The sequence below is a fragment of the Kogia breviceps genome, chromosome 8, assembly GCF_026419965.1.
Source record: "Kogia breviceps isolate mKogBre1 chromosome 8, mKogBre1 haplotype 1, whole genome shotgun sequence".
In the NCBI taxonomy this organism is placed as follows: domain Eukaryota; kingdom Metazoa; phylum Chordata; class Mammalia; order Artiodactyla; family Physeteridae; genus Kogia; species Kogia breviceps.
In genome coordinates, this window is record NC_081317.1 from 32976404 (window position 1) to 32998446 (window position 22043).

At 36.2% G+C, this 22043-nt stretch overlaps 2 protein-coding genes across 3 annotated transcripts in view; one reads left to right on the forward strand and one right to left on the reverse strand.

Annotated features, from left to right (window-relative positions):
- Positions 1 to 22043, forward strand: part of CENPP (centromere protein P) — a 205699-nt gene that overhangs the window by 68135 nt on the left and 115521 nt on the right. The window lies entirely within an intron of this gene.
- OMD (osteomodulin) lies at positions 3379 to 14148 on the reverse strand. Of its 2 annotated transcripts, XM_067041117.1 has the most exons (4): positions 13837 to 14106; positions 12026 to 12063; positions 8798 to 9752; positions 3379 to 6173 (listed from the first exon to the last, which is right to left on the reverse strand). In XM_067041117.1, the coding sequence occupies exons 3-4, from the start codon at positions 9735 to 9737 to the stop codon at positions 5845 to 5847; spliced, it is 1269 nt and encodes a 422-aa protein (XP_066897218.1). In that variant the 5' UTR covers positions 9738 to 9752; positions 12026 to 12063; positions 13837 to 14106; the 3' UTR covers positions 3379 to 5844. The 2 variants fall into 2 exon arrangements, with proteins under 2 accessions (XP_066897218.1, XP_058928406.1); XM_059072423.2 differs by lacking the exon at positions 12026 to 12063 and having other exon boundaries at positions 13837 to 14148.

A 22043-nucleotide genomic window follows, 5' to 3' on the forward strand; every position in this document is an offset into this window, starting at 1 on the left:
AAGCAAGTCAGAGGTCACATCCACACTTGAAGGGGAGATGACTACACAAGGTAAGATTCTAGAAATATTCAGAATTACACGGGAAAATATGTATGTTCCCACTCACAGTTAGCCAAACTTTAAAGTTTGAGAGCACAGTCCCCAAAACCATCCTCATTTCTTATACCAATTGAAAGTTTGGGGGGTTCCCCAAACTACCCTCACATTTGATAATTTTCTATGACTCATGGAACTCACTGAAAGCCATTCTATTCATGGTTATGATTTATCACAGGGAAAGGATACACATAAACATCAGCCAGAGGAAGAGACGCATTGGACAGAGTCTATGATGGTTCCAAGTGCAGAGCTTCCATTGTTCTCAGGATGCGTTACCTGCCCGGCATTGATGTATGACAGGGAATATGGGTATTGCCAACCAGGAAAGCACTACTGAGCCTCACAGTTCAGTTTTTACTGGGGCTTCATTACATATGCATGATCAATTGAGTATCCTACATGGTTGAACTCTGCCCCCAGATTGACTGATACTATATGACACATCCTAAATCACATGGTTGTCTTTTTGGCATGGCCAACCTAAGACTATTTGGTATGGCCTGTCCCACCCTATGATTGGATGTGTTAACCCCCATTCTAAACAAAGAGAGAGATTACCTCCTAGAAGCTGACAGCAAAGCCCAAACCCCTCTTTGGGGTCAAATTCTTTACTACATAGTTTCCAGTATAAAATATGTTTCAAAGTTAGATTGTTTTCTACTCCAGAAAGAACTATTGTATCCTAGTAGAAAGCTATTTAGCTTTCACTGAACAGTAATAAAAGATGAAAGCTAAGGCTCAAGAGCAGGCATTTATCCAAAATTGAGAGGGTTATCTCTGTGGAGTTCTTTTTGGTGACCCTGCCACATTACCCTTGGTATCTTTATAGGGTTTTATATCTGTGAAGGTGTCCCAGAATTTTGCCTTGTGTAGTCATCTCCCCTTCAGTGTGGGAATGACCTCTGACTTGTTTCTAATGAACATTCTAGGATTTTATGGGAAGTCTATGATTTGAATCTCTGTCTCAAATTTCTGCTTATGCCTGAAGCCTAGTTGTTTGGTCAAATGAGATAAAGATGCGAACCCAAGTACTTCCTGGACTAAAGGCTTAAGTTTAAAGGGAGGGGAATTATGACTCAGTATAAAGAAGGGTTAATGTTAAAAATGTATCGTATTTGTGATTTTAATTTTTATGAGTAGTACATAAGTCTACATATAATAAATTTGCAACCTAAACATGCAATGACAGACATATCCATAAATGCCGTGCTATTTACTTGCTAGGCATACCAGGTTATACTTATTTAGGAAATTGGAACATGTAAGAAACTTTGGATTTTTAGCAGTTATGATTTAATTTTGTTTCCAGCTGCTGTTATTCTTTATTTCTAAGATTTAGAAAAGATGGATTTGGAATCAGGAAATTGGGGTTTTAGTTCTAGCTTTCCTTGGGTCATATGAATTCTTCGCTACAGTAAAAGTATACAGAAGAGACAGGTTTATTTCTTCTGTTTTGTCCCCATGGAATTGGTTTAGTATGTTACATGATATGCATACATCTGCATTTTGGGTTGGTGGTTCCAACTTGAGGAATAAAGTAAAAATGTAGTTTTCAGGTAATATTTAAACACATGCTAAATATTCTCAACCAGTATTATTATAAGCAAATTTATTAAATATCCTTTATTTTTATTTCCTTTCTAATGTTTGCTAATTAAGCTTGGGTTCATGGTATCATTTGGATTTATTTGTTAGTGGTCACAAACACACACAGTTCAGCCTCAGAGCTAATATAGCTAATACTTTGAAGTGTAATGAGAAAATTGATGAATTTTTATCTTTCTCTTTCCTAATATAAATATATCATCTGGTTTTGTTTGCAGCTCTGGTAGGAGGTAGAACTTTATTTTTCCATCCTCCTAGGGAAAGCATTGGTGGTTATTTGTTTTGTTTTCTTTTTAATGAGAAATACTTGGGGTAGGCATGAGTTCCTCTGGACATTTTTGAGTAACAAAAAATGGTTGTTGGGCTTTCCTGGTGGCGCAGTGGTTGAGAGTCCACCTGCCGATGCAGGGGACACGGGTTCGTGCCCCGGTCTGGGAGGATCCCACGTGCCGCGGAGCGGCTGGGCCCGTGAGCCATGGCCACTGAGCCTGCGCCTCCGGAGCCTGTGCTCCGCGATGGGAGAGGCCACAACAGTGAGAGGCCCGCGTACAGCAAAAAAAAAAAAAAAAAAAAAACTTGGACAAAAGATGGTTGTTAACCTGCCTCCTTACTTGGCCCTGCAGCTGGAGGACATTTTGTGATGTGTTTATATATACATGCCCTTAAAGGGAGAACAGAGGTGACCTCTTCTTCCTAATAGACAGGAAGAGTATGACTACTCTAGCCAGAGGAGCCAGGCAGCCAAGTGCCTTTTGAGGGATGGAGGGAACTCTGCTTCCCACCCTTGTAGTCCATCTACAGGTGCTTTGGAAAGCTGAACCATCAAATAATGACTTGGAATATGTTTGTTGTGGATGTATGATTTAAGCTCCCTCCTCTCTCTCCCTAATGAAATCTTTAGTAAATTCTGTCTTGTTTACTAATCTTTTTACAAGTGGAACTTTACAAGGGACTGAAAGATGCTAACTCCATCTAGAGGGTCCCGGAGAGAGCGCCAAGGCATGCGAAGCACAGCTGATGGCTGGGGGCACATATATCCAGTGGGCTGCTGGGCTGGACATACTGCAGTAATTACTGCTTGTAGGGTACCTGTAACTGGCATGCAGTTTGCTAAATGCTTTGGTATGTACACTATCTCTACTTGTCCTTATAACAGCCCTGTGAGAACCACCTTCCTTATAGAAATGCAAAAAGGGAGGCTTCAAGAAGTAACTTACTCAGAGTCATCTTGCTTAGTTACAAGTGTGAAGTCAGGCTTCTACCAAGGTATATCTGATTTCAAATTCCTTGTTACAAACTGCTAAACTGTGCAATTTTTTTCTTCACTAAGCCTATTCATTGAAGATTAAAATGTATTTTCATTTGTCAATTTAGGAGGAGATAAAAATAGGTGCTCCAGAATTCTGAAAATTTGGAGGGTTTTAACTGTGCAAGAGGTGAAATAAGTAATTACCACATCTTTATATTAATCTCACCTTAGGACCTTGTTTCTCCACTCTTGCCAGTCGGTCCCTACTCACACATCAAAGTACCACCTCTTCGAAGCCTTCAACTGCTTCACATCCTGGCCAGAAATAAAGTCGGTATATCTGTGTTCACATCGTGTTTCAGTTACTGCCACATTGTATTTCTTTCTTCCTTTTGTTAGTGAGTTATTAGATTTTATTGTCTCTGTTAAATTTTTAAATAACAGCTTTATTGAAATAATTCACATCTCATGCAATTCACTTTTGTAAAGTGTACAATTCAATAGTTTTTAGTATTTTCAAACTTGTACAATCATCACTATAATCAATTTCAGAATATTTTCATCACCCCCAAAAGAAAGACTCTATCCATTGTCAGTCATCCCCCAGTTTGCCTTTATTCTCCTGCTCCCCAACCCCAGGCAGCCAACAATCTTTCTGTTGCTATAGATTTGCCTCTTCTAGACATTTTATATAAATGGAATCATACAATAGGTGGTCTTCTGTGACTGACTTTTCACTAGCATAATGTCTTCATGGTTCATCCATGTAGTAACATGTATCAGTACTTCATTTTCTTTTGGCTGAATAATTTTCCATTGTGTGGATATATACCACATTTTGTTTATCCTTTCATCAGCTGAAGGACATTTGAGTGGTTTCCACTTTTTGGCTATTAATGAATAATGCTGCTATGAACATTTGTGTACATGTTTTTGTGTGAACATATGTGTTCAGTTCTCTTAGGTATATATCTAGGAGTGGAATTGTTGGATCATAGGTAACTAACTTTTTGAAAAATTGCCAGACTGCTTTCCAAAACAACTGCACCATTTGACTTCATCACCAGCGGACTCCACTTTCTGTACCTCCTCATTAATACTTATTATTTGTCTGCCTTTTTGATTATAGCCATCCAGTGAATGTAAAGGAGTATCTCACTGTGGTTTTGATTTGCATTTTCCTGATGGCTCCTCATTAAATTTTAAATTGTTCTGGGTAAGAAATAGTCTTCTCTTTCTGATCTCCTAAAACACCCACAGTATTTTCCACATATTAGCTCATAATAAATGTTTAAATTTATAACCCTATTTAAAAAAATTTCAATAAAGGGGGAGATGGTCCTTAAAGTTTTTTACCTCTTTGGAAAATGTGCTTTACCCACATCACTAACATTTTGCTCTTACCTTTACCCTCACACCTGTGTCTCATAGCGTCACAGGTGCACATATGTATTCTGTTTGACCTCTCATTACTAATCCCTGCATACCAAATGACTTGCTGAATGTTAATTAAATGAATGAATGAATGAAGTGTTGTTCATGTTCATTCTGGATTGTTGAGCTTGTCCCTGGGGACATGTGGGTGTTCTGTTTTTGCTACATGCTAATAACCTACTCAAAGATACAAAGAGCATTAGAGGCTTCATTTTAAACTGTCATCTCCAGAAATATAGACTCACCACTAGAAAACTGCTTTTAAAATATAGTTTTAATTTGTATTTTTGCATACTATTTAAATTGTTACTGTTTGTTTGAGGGGTCTCCTGTGTAGGCAGTTCCAGATTTGTGTTTATTTCTTATCTGAGGAATTCTGTGAAATATTAGCCTGGTAAATCAAGAAAGTTCATCATAGAAGTTATACTTCATTTAAGGCATACTTAAAATGCTTCAAAATGATTTTTAAGGATTTAAAGACAATATCAAAGCCTGTCATTCAAATTTCAAAGGAACTCTCTTCAACTTTAACACTGTAAATAAACATTGGCTGATATACATATATATTTCTAATATATTGTACTAGGAAAATAGAAGTGTTTAATTATGTTGATATACTTTCTTGTGCTAACATTAACTTAACCTTGTGAAAAGAGCAGTTATTTATTAGCAAATCTTTTTGTAACTAAAACCTTTCTCTAGTGAATTTACTATGGAAACACTGGAACGCAGTCAAGATTGTTTTGTACAATTGCTGAAATTTGCTAAAATACGAATTGTGATAAGATGATTTGGTGTTTTTTAGGTATCCAAATACAGGGTTTAAATATTTGTTGCTTTCGTGCTCTGAGAGAAAAACAAGACTAGTTGATTTCATAAGTCTGTGCCTTGGATCCTTAGTACAATAGCCTGTTTTGAAAATCAAGAATATCATTCTGTGCTCTAAGTGGTAGGACCAGGGGGGTGGCTGTCATGGTGATGATATTCAAATACAAGTGTGAAAGCTTTTCTGGACATTAGGTCAAAAAAATAGTCTATTCCTTAAATGAGTAGCTGCTGTTACATTAATATAACCTTCTGGCATTTAAACACTATGCTCATAGTGATTTAAAGCACATGGCTTACAGTTCTTAGCTTCTAACACTACTTCTTTCATCATTATTAGAAAAATTACTGTTAATAGAAGTGGTCATAACTTGCTTTTTTTCTCAACATGATGATAATTTAATATTCAAAGTGTAGTTTTTGATTCCTACTTATCATTCTAATTTACATTTCTAAAATCTGTATCATTTTGAGTAAGTTCTAATCCTGTGTAATGATGCACATGTTGTCAACAACCTAAATTCAATCTGATCTCATACTAGTACACAATTCCAGGTATATTACTACGAACTATGCATATTTAGTTAAATTTATACTGAATAATAAGATTTTGTGAAGTTATCAATGTACACCTATATAGTTTCTTGCCATTCTGGACTTCCATAATAGTGAGGGTCAATGTTTTCTTCTGTTCCTTCTTCTTCTGGGGCTTCATGGTGATCATCGTGATCTTCACTGTCAGCATCATCTTGAAATCTCCTGAAAACTTGGGTCTTCAGTTGTATTGTTTGACCATTAGTGCTTCTTTGTTCACCATAATAAATAGTGTGTATATGAGGGAAGCAGAGGAAAATGTATGAGCTTATTGGCTCTTTTAGCTTATTTTGATCTACACGAATGTATGTTAAATGATGGTAATGTAGTGGGTCAACAGATGGACACATCAGTGTGACATTGATATCTGAAAAATACAAATTAAAAATTAATCCTGCTGTATTACATCCATAATCCTATATTGAATTTTATTAAAATGTTTATGGGGTATAGTTTTATTAATTAAAATACTTGTAAGTGGAATTAGGTTTAATTATTTTTTACAGTAATCAAATAATAAAATGAAAATGAAACTATAAATGAATTTTATATTATCAAAATAAACGATAGCTTCATTGACTATTAAGTAATTATTTAAGTATTAAATAAATTATTTAAGTAATAAATTCTTAGTAGAAACAATCTCAAAAAGGAAAAAGTGAAAATCACCTATAGTTCCATTACTCAGGATCTCATATTTCTTTGTATACTCTACAGTACTAATTCTCAATGTTCAAGGTGATAACATTTAATAGAAAAACTATAAACCTTGGAGCACACCTTTCTCTGGGGCCAATTTCTGCCATTTCCCTAGCCAGCTTCAAAGCAACGATTTTCAGCAATTTGTAAAGCATAGGTTTTTAAAGATTCATTTTTTAAAAGGTCAAAATACTCTTCTTACTGTCTTTAAAAGACAATGATGCTCATCAATGAATTCAGTAAAGTTGCAGGATACAAAATTAATACACAGAAATCTGTTGCATTTCTGTACACTAACAATGAAATATCAGAAGGAGAAATTAAAGAAACAATCCAACTTACCATCACATCAAAAAGAATAAAATAACTAGGAATAAACCTACCTAAGGAGACAAAAACCCTGTCTGTACTCCAAAAACTATAAGATGCTGATGAAAGAAATCGAAGATGATACAAACAGATGGAAAGATGTACCATGTTCTTGGATTGGAAGAATCAATATTGTCAAAATGACTATACCACCCAAGGCAATCTACAGATTCAGTGCAATCCCTATGATATGGCATTTTTCACAGAACTAGAAAAATAAATCTTAAAATTTATGTGGAGACACAAAAGACCCCGAATAGCCAAGGAAATCTTGAGAAAGAAAAATGGAGCTGGAGGAATCAGGCTCCCTGACTTCAGACTATACTACAAAGCTACAGTCATCAAAATGGTGTGGTACTGGCACAAAAACAGACATATAGATCAATGGAACAGGGAAGAAAGCCCAGAAATAAACCTGCACACCTATGGTCAATTAATCTACGACAGAGGAGGCAAGACTATACAATGGAGGAAAGACAGTGTCCTCAGTAAATGGTGCTGGGAAAACTGGACAGCTACATGTGAAAAAATGAAATTAGAACATTCCTTAACACCATACACAAATTAAACTCAAAATGGATTAAAGACCTAAATGTAAAACCAGATACTATAAAACCCTTAGAGGAAAACATAGGCAGAACACTCTGACATAAATCGCAGCAATATCTTTTCTAAGCCATCTCCTAGAGTAATGGAAATAAAAAAATAAATAAACAAATGGGACCTCACTAAACTCAGAAGCTTTTTGCACAGCAAAGGAAACCATTAAAAAAATGAAAAGACAACCTACAAAATGGAAGAAAATATTTGCAAACGATGCAACCGACAAGGGATTAGTCTCCAAAATTTATAAAGAGCTCATACAACTCCATAACAAACAACCAAACAACCCAGTCAAAAAATGGTCAGGAGACCTAAATAGACATTTATCTAAAGTCGACATACAGATGGCCAAGAGGCACATGAAAACATGCTCCACATTGCTAATTAATAGAGAAATGCAAATCAAAACTACAATGAGATATCACCTCACACCAGTCAGAATGGCCATCATCAAACAATCTATAAACAATAAATGCTGGAGAGTGTGTGGAGAAAAGGGAACCCTCCTACATCATTGGTGGGAATATAAATTGGTACAGCCGCTATGGAGAACAGTATGGAGGTTCCTTAAGAAACTAAAAATACAGCTACCATATGATCCAGCAATCCCACTCCTGGGCATATATCTGGAGAAATCCATGGTTCGAAAGGATTGAGGCACCCCAAATGTCATTGCAGCACTGTTTCCAATAGCCAAGACATGGAAGCAACCTAAATATCCATCGACAGATGAATGGATAAACAAGATATGGTACATATATACAATGGAATATTACTCAGCCATTAAGAAAGAATGAAATAATGCCATCTGCAGCAACATGGATGGACCTGGAGATTATCACACTAAGTGAAGTAAGTCAGAGAAAGAAAAATATCATATGATATCACTTATATGCAGAATCGAAGAAAAAAATGATACAAATGAATTTAATTACAAAACAGAAACAGACTGAGAGAACGAACTTATAGTTACTGGGGGGAAGAGTGAGGTAGAGGAATAGATTGGGAGTTTGGGATTGACATGTACAACAAGGACATACTCTATAGCACAGGGATCGCTGCTCAATATTCTATAATAACCTAAATGGGAAAAGAATTTGAAAAAGAATTGATACATGTATATGTATAACTGAATCAGTTTGCTGTTCACCTGAAACTAGCACAACATTGTCAATCAACTGTGCTCCAATATAAAATAAAAATTAAAAATAAATAAGTAAATAAATAAAAATTAAAAATAAATAAGTAAATAAATAAAAATTAAAAATAAATAAATAATAAAAATAAAAACAATACACAGAAAAATGAAATTTTACATACTTTCAATTTCATTATTTTCTAGATATAGGTGTTCTAAATTTCTTGGAATATAGAATGCTTGCTTTAGTTTGTTGTGTCCAACATTGAGCTCTATAAGGTTGGAAAGATTAAAAATATAATATGGGATGTCTTGTAGTTTATTGTGTGACATTCTTAGAGCATGAAGTTTTGGGAGTTCATTGAAGTAATTTTCTGGTATAGCAGATATTGAATTATTTTCTAAAGACAGGTACATAAGTGAAGAAGGCAAACCAGGAGGCATTGATTCTAATCTGTTATTACATAGGTTAAGCTGCATTAGTTTTTCCATTTTCGCAAGGATTTTTTCTTGTAATGTAGAGTCATCAATTTGATTATAACAAAGATCAAGCATGGTCAAGTTTACTAGCCCATTCACAGCATTTGTCTGCAGTCTGGAGATCTGATTGTAACCAAGAAGAATCCTTTCCAAAGACTTAGGAAGAGGAAACGGAAAGTCTTCTAAATTGTTATGCTGTAGATGAAGTTGTAGTAGATTTGACAATTTAGCAAACACACCATGATCAATCTTTTGAGATTTAATTTTGTTGTGGCTGAGGTTGATTTCTTTAAGATGAGTGGCATTGATGAATGAATCTGCAGTCACAACCTCAATTTCGTTAAACTGAAGATAAACTTGCTGAATGTATGCTGGAATATTTGGGATAGTCTTGAGTTTGCGATTATCACAGTACATTGATGATGGAAAGTTAGGTGGACAGAAGCATTCACTGGCACAACCTAAAGTATGCTGATGAAATGGAACTCCATAATCTTCATTTTGATGAAATTGGAATTCTGGTTGGTAGACATCGTCTGGTTCTTGGTCATAATCTTCATCCCATTGATAACTTTCATACTGGCAATATACTTTGACTCCAAGAAAGAAGAAAAGGACACATACTGGACTTGAAAAGCCCATGTTCCTTTTTTTGTCCTATTACAAGGCAAAAAGGAAATATATTGTGGGAAAAGTGAGTAAACTTAGAATAATTTGTATATAAATTGACAGTTATATAAGATGCATAATATCTATATCTGTATTGAAATATATAAAAGAATGTCAAGAATTAAAGGGTACTGCTCAGACCAAAATTAATGTATAAGGTGGTATTTTTTAAAAAGTCACATACTGCATTGAACCAGACTAAGAGAATCTTTTAAGAGAATCTCTATTTGTCTTGCTTACTAGACTGTAGATTTACAATGATGGCATGACATCTCTCCACCCCAAAGCCAAGTGCTCTTTCCACATAAATGCTGGATGTTCTCACTGACTATTTGGCCCCTTCAGTGATGTTTACTGCCTATGAGAAGAGAGACTCTATGTTTTAGTTACTTAGGAGATTCTTGATATTAACCAAAATTTTCCCGCTGCAACTTTTGTTTGCTGATGTTCTTTTCTGCTCTTTGGAAGAACATAGAACACTCCATTTTATGTGAAAGCTTGAGATATTAAAAATAACTATCATGTTTCCTCTTAGTGTTTTCTGTCCAAGACTAACTGTGACTTCAGTTTTTCCCTGTGAAATAGTCTGCAGAATCCAATTATTTTGTCTCTGACTCTACTTGAATAACTACTTTAAATCACAAACACACACAATATTTATATTCTACAAAATTAGTTTCTAATTGGTTATTCTATACATTTTTTCCTATTGCCTTCCTAGCTTCTTTCCTTCCACTAATATTTTGGAGTTAATTTCTAGATACACAGATATTAAAAGCACACTGTCCTGTCTCCCAGGAGTTTAGGTCTTAGTGGAGAATCAGATGATGACCTTGCCTCTTTTTTCACCAAGAAAATAGAATAGACAATCATTTACTCTAATATATTGATTTCTATTTAATCTTATCCCTTCCTACATAAAATGCCAAAATGGTAACGGTTTCATCTTTTAAACAATTTTGATTTTGAAATTCATGAAGTTTCCTTTCGCAAATCTAAATAGACTCCATCCATTGTTCCTTTTTATCCATGTGATTCATGGAGGACATCGCATTTGAATTAGACTTTGAAGGAATATGAGGGTTCTCACAGAGGGAAATAGGGAAGATTTGCAGATAGAAGAGATGAGCAAAAACATGTAAGCAACAAAGGGTGAGATGTTTGGGATGTGGTGGTTAACTGTTGAAGGAGCAAAATAAGACTGTTACAGCCAATCTCAAGCAGAACCTAGAGGTCTAAATTGTAACCTCAGGAATTTGCACTCTGGGAATGAACACCTAGTTTAATTCATTAATATAGCTGAGCCATAATCTTCACACTGCAGTGTTCATGCATCAAGTAAGATAGAGTCCTGGGAGGAGAAGTGAAAGAGTGTAGTCTCATCCCAAAGGGCAGTGTTCAGTGCTGGCTGACCCAGACAGGGCACTGGGAAGCTCCCAGTGGGTATGATTAGGAGTGCATTTTCACCTGCTATAATTAGTGACCCTGTACTAGATGTTGTGTGTGGACATGGTTAGAAAAGAGCCTTGCAAATATTACTAGTGATTTAGTTAGTTTGATTGGGTTACTTGATGATTGTCTTGAATTTTAGGGGTGAGGCACTGTGCTTGGTGGGAAACACAGAAATGAAGAAAATATGAAGACATGAGCATACAATTTAGTGCATACAATTTAGTGGACAAGAGAGGCACAGCACAGTGAACCATATTCTCAGGCAGAGGGAAGTATGGTTTGCAGCAAAGATACCAGTGCTGTGAGAACCAGTGGCTTAACCCTGCTTGCGGGAGACAGGGAAACCTTTGCAGACATCATTTGGCCAAGACTTTGGGAGATTCCCAGGAATGGGTATAGAACACCCTATACATATTACTCTCTAGTTGATAATATTTTATGTATTAAAATTATAGTATTTTATTATACTCATTATACTATAACATATCAACTTTTTTTTAAAGTGCTTGTCATACTTCATTTAAAGTACTGCACCATGGAGTTGAGATGAAAGTAGAAGCAAAGAGGCAGAGACATGCAGCTGTGCGGGGTCAGGCCATGTCGGGGGTCTCAGAAGCTGACTGATACACAGATGAACTTTGGAAAGAGTACTGCTCATCAGAACTCTGAATTTTATCCTTGTGTTAGAACATCAGTAATCATCAGTTAGTAACCTTACATTTGATAATTAAAGTCATGACTGTTCAACAACTACAAGAAATTGTTGGGAAAAAAGGAGACCTGGATGATACTTTTGGTTCAGCACTTACCTTTGCCTAGGAATCAAGACCTCATGACGAGGGCCTCTCTGAAAATAAAGGGATTCTTAGTATTATCTGCTTTTGGTCTTCTTGGCCGCCTAAGAAGAAAGGTCTTTCCCTGAAGACAGTTTCTCTTCTAAATCTGAGCTCATTATCATTGTCCTCATCTACTGAGGACCTCGGCCCTGTGGCTCAACCTTGTCCCACACCCTTTTCAATAAGTGCCGTTTTCTGGTCTGAAATCCATTCCATCTCCATTGATATACCCACTATTTTCTATTTTTCTTACTCTGAAGAGTAAGAAAGTGAAGTTGAAACTTCACCCCTGATCATTTTCCCTGTTATAGTGCTCTCATTTCTTTTTATCCAAATTTTTCATTCAGCTAATCTTTTACCAGCCATTTGCAACGCATATTTTTATTACTTCTGCCTTTTATGTTCGGCAATTTATGCCTTGTCTCCTATAGGATAACTCATAGCAAAACATTATAACTCACTGTCAATCATCTCATTTCTCAACCTCTAATTTTTGACAGACTCTAGTACAATGCACAGTTTGTAAGTGCTCACAGATTTGTTGAATACATGATTGATTTTTTGTTATAGATTACATCTTGTTAGTGATGTTTATTGCTGCTAATGTTGATTATTTCCAGGCATTTATTTCACCACAGTGATTTCTCTAAATGAACATTTTCACAGAGAACATGGCTATTCTCTTTTCTATTGAATATTTTTCTGTCACAGTATACTGTATTCACTTTCCTACCTGTATTCCTTACCTTGTTTAGTAGAAAAATCAAAAATGTGAAAAAGAAAGTTTAAAGCAAACTGAAATATGTTACCAGGTTTTTAAAATTACTCATTAATATGAATTTTTCATATTACAGCTAAAAAAGTTTCTATGTCATAACATTTCTCTTACCTGGAAAAAAGCACTCGTGCTTTCATCAAGAAAGTTCTAATTTAAATTACTAATCAAAATGAGATGAAACTTTGTCCTGGAAAGTTTAAAGTAATTGGAAAGCTTCATAGAATTTTATTATTTTAAAAACTTAATTGTTTTATTGGTATGCCACAGAAACTAAAATATAAGAAACCAAGTATTAGGATATGATTCAGAATTTTTTCCAAAGCAGTTTTAAATTTAACTCTGTAAAATTAAAGTTGTGTACATCACTATCACACACAAGACCTGAGGAAGTAAAACTCTTTTGCTATTAAAAATATGAAAGTCTCAAAATTATTTTTAGCCATAATACATTTGGATCTTAATTAACTGAAACCCAAGAAACTAGAACCTTCAGTGCTAGATAGAATACTTGTATTTTCTCTTTGAAGAAGAGGCAAACACATTGTAATATCAGGGATTTGGTTAATAAAGAAATTTTGAGAAAATTTCTAGTGAAATTTGTACAAATACCCATTTCTCTAAAAACCAGAATCTCTAGCATTGCTCAGATGTATGGCTCAAAGGCGTTCACTGGTTTTTTGTCACTTAAAGTTGAGAGAGAGAGAGGGAGAGGGAGAAGGAAAGAGAAACAGAAAATTATTCCATTAACGTGAGAATCTTTCATTCAAAGTAAAAAAAAATCTAAACAAAGATCATTTATTGGGTAAATCTTAAGTTAGAAAATTAAATTCCCTATATTATTTCCCTGAATATTTTTGCTAATCAAATTTTAATGTAGCTTTTACCAGATATTGCTTATAAAAGTGTACATTTATGATGGCTACAATCTATTTTAATGTTAAATCAAATATATTTTTAACAATAGGAATATTTTCTTTAAAAATTGAAAATTATTTTATCATCATACCTGTTGAGTTTGCTTTAGTTTTCAGGGGCTGATGAATTTGCAAATCCTGTAAATGAATCAGAAATTCCTAAATTCTTAAACTGAATCTCTTAAAAATCCACAGTAACTGTGTGTCCAGGCAGGGCTGTCCCTTGAATTGCTATAGCAATTTAAGCAAATATAATCTACTTGGAAAATACTAGGGTTGAATTAAAATTATGTATTTCTTTTCATTATCCAAAACTTTGTGGACTCAAATTAAAATGCTTGTGTTCTTGGTCAGATTTATGTGGCTTACTTCTTTCTTTTCCCCTTAATTTTGGCTTGAGGTATGGCAAGAATTTCCTCTAGTATGAAAGGCAAACAGAACTAAATGAAACAGCATGTACTGATTACTGTTTTTATTTTCATTTTCATGCCAAAGAATTCTTCAAAGTAAGGTCCACTGTAACATGGAGCTCAGTGTCTTGGCATTTTAAGGTGGAACTCAGAGTTATCTTGAGACCTCGGTTGTCTGATACTGTGTGTTCACACCAGTGCTTCCCTTTATTAAGACAAGGAACCAGGATTAGAAACATACAGCATTTCACATCTAGTTTATTTTAAAAATGAAATAGATGGTCATTGGTGACACAGATTAAATATATTACTTTTCCATACAAAGGAGTATACCTTCTTTTCTATCAGCTATCTGCTTTCTCACCTTCCTCCCAGATACATCCACTAGCATGCGTTCTAATAACCTTTGAAATAAAATTAATCTCTTAGTTATGGAATTCACTCAGAAGGTATATCTCTGATTTGTCTGTTTTTACTAGTACAAAAAAATAATTTTATAGTATTGAATAAGATGGAATTAGGAACTTCTGTTGACCAGCTATTATTGCCTTTATTTTGCAGATGTAGAAAATTTACAAATTTCACTGAGCTGTCTCTCTTGAAGAGTGGCAGTTAACTACTTAAATGCTATATTTTTATACTAATATTTTCATATTTTAAACAGAGAGTTAACTTGTATCTCTTGGCAGTGAACTTTGAGTTCATTCTTTGGGAGATTCTTTCAAGCTTGTACAAACTAATAAGGTAAAGTGATTTCTGGAATTTGTTTTTGTTTCCTCAAAATAGTATTTTCCATTAGGTTTTTATAAAGAATGCACAAGATTTATTTCATTATACTTCAGATTTTTAAAAAGTGTACAGTGTTTCAAGAGATGTTTTGGCAATACTGTAAAAATCTCATCTATTATTTGAGACACTGGTATGTAAAACGTGGCAGACCATATTTGGGCCAAGATTTCATCTTGTTACTGATCTTTTCCATATGTTTTCTTTTAGTGTTCTTAAAACTCAGACTTCCACACTTAGGGAAAGAGAGCAAATCTGTACCTTTTCCAAAAATCATTTTATATGCCCTCACAGTTCTTTAGGAAGGTTAATGTAAAATTAACAGCTTAATTTTTATTAAATTCTTCTTTTAACTCTGTGATTTGAACTTATGATAGTGATTATGTTGTTCATGTTCCTAACAAATGTGAAAATATTTATCAATAGATAGCTAGAACACTCAGAATTGAAAATGTCTAGGAAATTTAAATAAGGTTGGTGGTGTCCAGGAGGTTTAGGTTTGGCAGGGGTTGGGAAGGGTGGCTTGAGTCAGGCCTTCGAGGAAAACTAGAAGCTGCAAGTGATTGTTCACTGTTTCAGTTGGTGATTATTTTATTTTATTTAAAAATTGTTTTTAATTTTATTTATTTATTTTTGGCTGTGCTGCATGGCTTGTGGGATCTTAGTTCCCTGACCAGGGATTGAACCCTCGCCCTCGGCAGTGAAAGCACAGAGCCCTAACCAGTGGGCCACCAGGGAATTCCCTCAGTTGGTGGTTATAATTGTAGCAATTAGGGAGAGAAGTCAGTTGAATTGGTGAAAGTCTAAATTATATTCTATGATTATAATTTAACTGAAGTAGATAAACTATCGCACAGCCAAATAACTAGTGCTGGCTAGGAAAGGTCTGACTGAGACTGGTAATTATGGTAATAAACCATAATAAAGATTTTTAATTCATTTATTCATCCAGCTAATATTTGTTGAGCATGTACTTTGTTCAAGGCAGTTTTAGGTGCTGAGAACCCAGCAGTAAAAGTCCCTGTTATCACTGAAGAGGAAGAGAGAAAATAAACATATCAAGTGGTGTGGAGTGCAGTGGAGAAGAACAAAGCAAGGCAGAGGGGTAAAAATGAATGAGCACAGGGGTTTAAGTCAATAATTCTGACACTACTGTGATGTATGCTGGAAAGGAATGGTTATGTAACTGTATGGTGAATTGGGGAGCCAGGTGTCTCACTGCTGGAGGGAGGTTACAGATAAGCAAGTGGAGTTGGTGGGAATGAAAGGCTACGGTTGTTTTAGATCTCATTAATACTTGACATTATCTAACTTTCCTCCCAATTTTTAGGTATATGATGGTATTATTTGTGATTTTAATTTCCATTTCCCTGATTACTAAAGAGGTTGAACATTTTTTCAAATGTTTTTCAGCCATTTGGATTTTCTCTTCTGAGGTATGCCTGTTAATGTGTTTTGCTCATTTTTCTGTTGTGTTATTTGTCTTTTTCTTACTTATTTTTAGGGGTTTTTTATGTGTTTATGGATACCCATTTTTTGTTATACGTGTGACACTGTCATCATTTTTCAGTTGATTCTCTTGGGTTTTTCAGGTACATACGAATCATATGCAAATGATATTGTACCTTCTATCTAATTGTTTTTGAGAGGATAGCTCTTATTTCAAGAAGATATTTTACAAATCTTTACTCTTCAGACAATTGGACTGTTGCTTTGTGTTTCTCCCGGTTAACTCCTAAGTAAACCACATGAGATAAAAGTACAATTCAAATCAACAAGCCACATGATAACAAAACTGGAAGACATCATAGAAACTTCATCAAATAAGGAGGTATAGAGAGAAGAATTTTAAAAGACCAGCATACTACCAGCCACAGACGGCAAAGAGAGAGCAAGGAAGCACTCAAAGGCTCATGGAGCAGCCAGTACTTTCCACCCTCACAGAGTAAAGTTCCAAGATAATATACGCAGTTAAAAAGTAATTGTCTGGGCTTCCCTGGTGGCGCAGTGGTTGAGAATCCTCCTGCTGATGCAGGAGACACGGGTTCGTGCCCTGGTCCGGGAAGATCCCACATACCGCGGAGCAACTAAGCCCGTGAGCCATGGCCGCTAGGCCTGCACGTCCGGAGCCTGTGCTCCGCAACGGGAGAGGCCACAACAGTGAGAGGCCCGCATACCACAAAAATAAAAAAAAAAATAAAAATAAAAAAAATAAAAAAAATAAAAGTAATTGTCTGGGCTTCCCTGGTGGCTCAGTTGTTGAGAATCCACCTGCCGATGCAGCGGACACGGGTTCGTGTCCCGGTCCGGGAAGATCCCACATGCCGCAGAGCGGTTGGGCCTGTAAGCCATGGCCGCTGAGCCTGCACGAAGTAGTTGTCTGTATAATCCATTAAATTTTTTTTTTTCACTGACTGGGACTGAGTACAAAACAACAGCGTTTTCAGACTCAGGGAAGGGTGATATGATGCGTTTCCCTTTGCCAAATTAATGGGAATGTTTTCTTTTCTGTTAAAGGAGAGGGTGGGCCATGTAGATCCAGGAAGCAGAATTCCTATTACTTATGTTTACTCAAGTTAACAGTTATTAAGGAAATTTTTAGGAGAGGATTATACAAGAGTGAAGTACTGACACATACTGAAATTTTTAGGAGAGGGTGGCAAGGTTCTGGGATGGATATGTCTGCTTGGTGGAGTGAGTGAATGAATGGATGTTTGCTGGATGAAGTGGGAGTATGAACTGGGAAGGGGCACAGAAGAACCTTCTGGAGTGATAGAAATCTTTTATATCTTGATCTGCTTTGAATGAATGGTGCTAAGACAACTGGAACACATGCAAAAATTTACTGAAAATGGAATGAAGACCTAAGTGTTAGAGCTAATACGGTTAAGTTTTAAAAGAAAATATAATGTTAGTCATTATGACTTTGGGTTAGGCATCAGTTTCTTAGATGTGGCACTAAAAGTGCAAGAATCAGAAGAAAAAATAGGTAAATTGGATGTCATTAAAATTTAAATTGTTTTCTGTGCCAAAAGATACTATCAAAAAGTGGAAAAAAAAAACCAACCCACACATGGGAGAAAAATTTTGCAAATCATATATCTGATTAAGAACTTGTGTCTAGAATAAATAAAGAACTCGTACAACTCAATAATAATAATATTAAAATGAATGAAGGATCTGAATAAATGTTTCTCCAAAGATAACAAATGGTCCATAAACACATGAAAAGATGCTCAACATCACTAGTCATCGGGAAAATGCAAATCAGAGCCACAATGAAGTACCACTTCACATTCTCTAGGATAGCTGAAATAAAAAATGTGGACAGTTACAAGTGTTGGTGAGGATGTGGGGATACTAGAATCTACATATATTGCTGATGAAAATTAAAAATGGCACAGCCACTTTGGAAAATAATCTATAGTTCCTCAAAAAGTTAAACATAAAGTTGCCATTTGACCTATCAGTTTTACTCCTAAGTATATACCCAGGAAAGGTGAAGACATATGTTCGCACAAAAACTTGAATGCACATATTTATAACAGCCAGAAAGTAGAAACAACTTATATGTTGATGAGCTGGTGAATGGATGAATAAGTGTGATCCATCTATACAATGGAATATTACTTGGCAATAAAAAGGAGTGAAGTACTGACACATGCTATGACATGAATGAACCTTGAAAACATTATAAGTGGAAGAAACCAGTCACAAAAGACCACATGTTATATGATTCCATTTATATGAAATGTCCAGAATAGGCAAACTGATAGAAACAGTGGATTTGCGGTTACCTAAGGCTGGGTGTAAATGACATTAATCAGGACAGGGTTTCTTTTTGGAGTGATAACAATGTTCTGAAATTGATTTTGGTGATGGCTGCTAAGCTTGAATATATTAAAAACCTTTTGAACTGTATACTTTAAATGGTAAATTGTGCAGTATGTGAATTATATCCACAATAAAGCTCTTATTAAAAATAATAATAGCAATGGGAGTTTAAATGAATAAAATTGGCTTAAGTTGATAATTTTAAAAACTGAGTGAGAAGTAGATGAAAGTTCACTGTAGTGTTTTGTCTACTTTTGCTTCTATTGAAAATTTTCCTTAATAAAAAGGAAATCTCTTTTTTACATTTGGTAGTGTATATATATCCATGCCAAGATAGCTAGTGGGGAGCAGCCACATAGCACAGGGATATCAGCTCGGTGCTTTGTGACCACCTAGAGGGGTGGTATAGAGAGGGTGGGAAAAAAATGTGCACTGGGAAAAAATGCCACCTGCCCCTACTTCATAGTAATGTGCAACACACAGAACATCTGCAACATCTGCATCAGGTCCGTGGGAGAACTGGAGCCGGAGAGGGAGCTTCTAGGATGAAAGAAATATATGTAGGATAAAAACACATTGCCTTGTTAGAATGAGGATAAAGGCTTTTTCTTTCCCTTCGATAAGCACCCTTTGCTGATTTAATCCAGAAGAATGTTTTGATCCAGTGAAGTGTGGTAGGCTTCAGTTGGTGGGGGAGAAAAAGGGGATGCAAAGATGACTTTGCAATCGAGTGCTTACACTCAAGATATCTACAATCCTCTAGATAATGTGAAGAAAAAAACTCATGTATAAATAGCTATAATAAGTTAGATTATGATAAGTACAAAAGAGAAGCACATCAAAATACTGGGAAGATTTGGAGGGTGGGGTGTGAGAAGCCACATCTGTTTATGGGAGAATCAGGAAGATGAACTGAGATGGGTGACCTTTGACACAGACATTTGAGGTTGGATAAGACTTTGATAGATGCAAAGGACAGCATTAATAAAGACACAGAAGCCAGAAAATACAGAGCATATTTGAGAAATAGCAAGTAATCTTCAGCTGGAGTATAAAAAGATGTAAACATGAACTAAAAAGCTCAAAAAGCATTACTTAAATGTAGATCATGGAAGTCTTGAAAGATGGGATAAGCACTTTTAAAAAAAATAATTAATTATATATTTTTGGCTGCATTGGGTCTTAGTTGCTGTGCACGGGCTTTTCTCTAGTTGTGGTGCGTGGGCTTCTCATTGTTGTGGAGCACGGGTTCTAGGCGTGCGGGCTTCAGTAGTTGTGGATTGCAGGCTCCAGAGCGCAGGCTCTGTAGTTGTGGTGCACAGGCTTAGCTGCTCTGCGGCCTGTGGGATCTTCACGGACCAGGGCTCAAACCTCTGTCGCTTAACCACTGCACCACCAGGGAAGCCCTGGGTTTGCTTTTGAGAGTTTGTTACTCCCCAGCAAGGTCCACTTTTTTTTTTTTTAACATCTTTATTGGAGTATAATTGCTTTACAATAATAGTGTTAGTTTCTGCCTTATGTCAAAGTGAATCAGCTATACATATACATATATCACCATATCTCTTCCCTCTGCATCTCCCTCCCTCCTGCCCTCCCTATCCCACCCCTCTAGGTGGTCACAAAGCACCTAGCTGATCTCCCTGTGATATGCGGCTGCTTCCCACTAGCTATTGGTTTTACCTTTGGTAGTGTATACATGTCCATGCCACTCTCTCACTTTGTCCCAGCTTACCCTTCCCCCTCCCCGTGTCCTCAAGTCCATTCTCTAGTAGGTCTGCGTCTTTATTCCCATCCTGCCCCTAGGTTCTTCATAACCTTTTTTTTTTTTTTTTTAGATTCCATATATGTGTTAGCATACGGTATTTGTTTTTCTCTTTCTGACTTACTTCACTCTGTATGACAGACTCTAGGTCCATCCACCTCACTACAAATAACTCAATTTCATTTCTTTTCATGGCTGAGTTCCATTGTATATATGTGCCACATCTTCTTTATCCATTCATCTGTTGATGGACACTTAGGTTGCTTCCATGTCCTGGCTATTGTAAATCGAGCTGCAATGAACATTGTGGTACATGACTCTTTTTGAATTATGGTTTTGTCAGGGTATGTGCCCAATAGTGGGATTGCTGGGTCATATGGTAGTTCTATTTGTAGTTTTTTAAGGAACCTCCATACTGTTCTCCATAGTGGCTGTATCAATTTACATTCCCACCAGCAGTGCAAGAGTGTTCCCTTTTCTCCACACCCTCTCCAGCATTTATTGTTTGTAGATTTTTTGATGATGGCCATTCTGACTGGTGTGAGGTGATACCTAAGATCCACTTTTGAGACGTGGATTTCAGAGACCTTCACATGAGACATTATGGCTAATGTTTAGAAATGGATGAGATTACCAGGGGCAAAGTGAAGAGGCCAAAACAATATTGGGGAACACTAGCCATTAAAGAGCAACCCTGGTGGCACAGTGGTTAAGAATCCGCCTGCCAGTGCAGGGGACACGGGTTCGATCCCTGGTCCGGGAAGATACCGTATGCCATGAAGCAACTAAGCCCGTGTGCCACAACTACTGAGCCTGCGTGCTACAACTACTGAAGTCCGCGTGCCCAGAGCCCATGCTCGACAACAAGAGAAGCCACCACAATGAGAAGTCTGTGCACTGCAACGAAGAGTAGCCCCCACTCACCGCAACTAGAGAAAGCCCACACACAACGATGAAGACCCAATGCAGCCAAAAATCAATAAATTAAATAAGTAAATTTTAAAAATAAAGTGCAGTGGTACATCTTAACTATTTTTTTTTTTTTTTTAAAAAAAGAGCAACCTGAAAGGCATGATAGGTGGAAGCCAAGTAAGCAAAGAATGTCCAGGAGGAAGCACTGTCCACCTTTTTATAAGGTTGATCACTGACTAAAAAATTAATGTGTCATCGTGGTTAAAAGCCTTGAGCCAGCCTGCTGGGATCAAATCCTAGGTCTGCCACAAGGTATCCAATCTTTGTTTTCCAATTTTCACACCCCCCAAAAATAGGAATAAGTAAATGTAGCTCCCTCATAGGGTTATTGTTTTTTACACTGTATATCTTAATTTTATTTTTCTAACATCTCTATTGGAGTATAATTGCTTTACAGTGGTGTGTTAGTTTCTGCTTTATAACAAAGTGAATCAGCTATACATATACATGTGTTCCCATCTCCTCCCTCTTGCGTCTCCCTCCCATCCTCTTTATCACACCCCTCTAGGTGGTCACAAAGCACCGAGCTGATCTC

Bases quoted from the DNA above. Each gene is read 5' to 3' on its own strand.
- OMD (XM_059072423.2), bottom strand. From the start codon at position 9,737: ATGGGCTTTTCAAGTCCAGTATGTGTCCTTTTCTTCTTTCTTGGAGTC. The intron at 6,174-8,797 runs GTATGTAAAATT...TGTATTTTTCAG, and splicing joins AGAAAATAATGAAATTGAAA to ATATCAATGTCACACTGATG.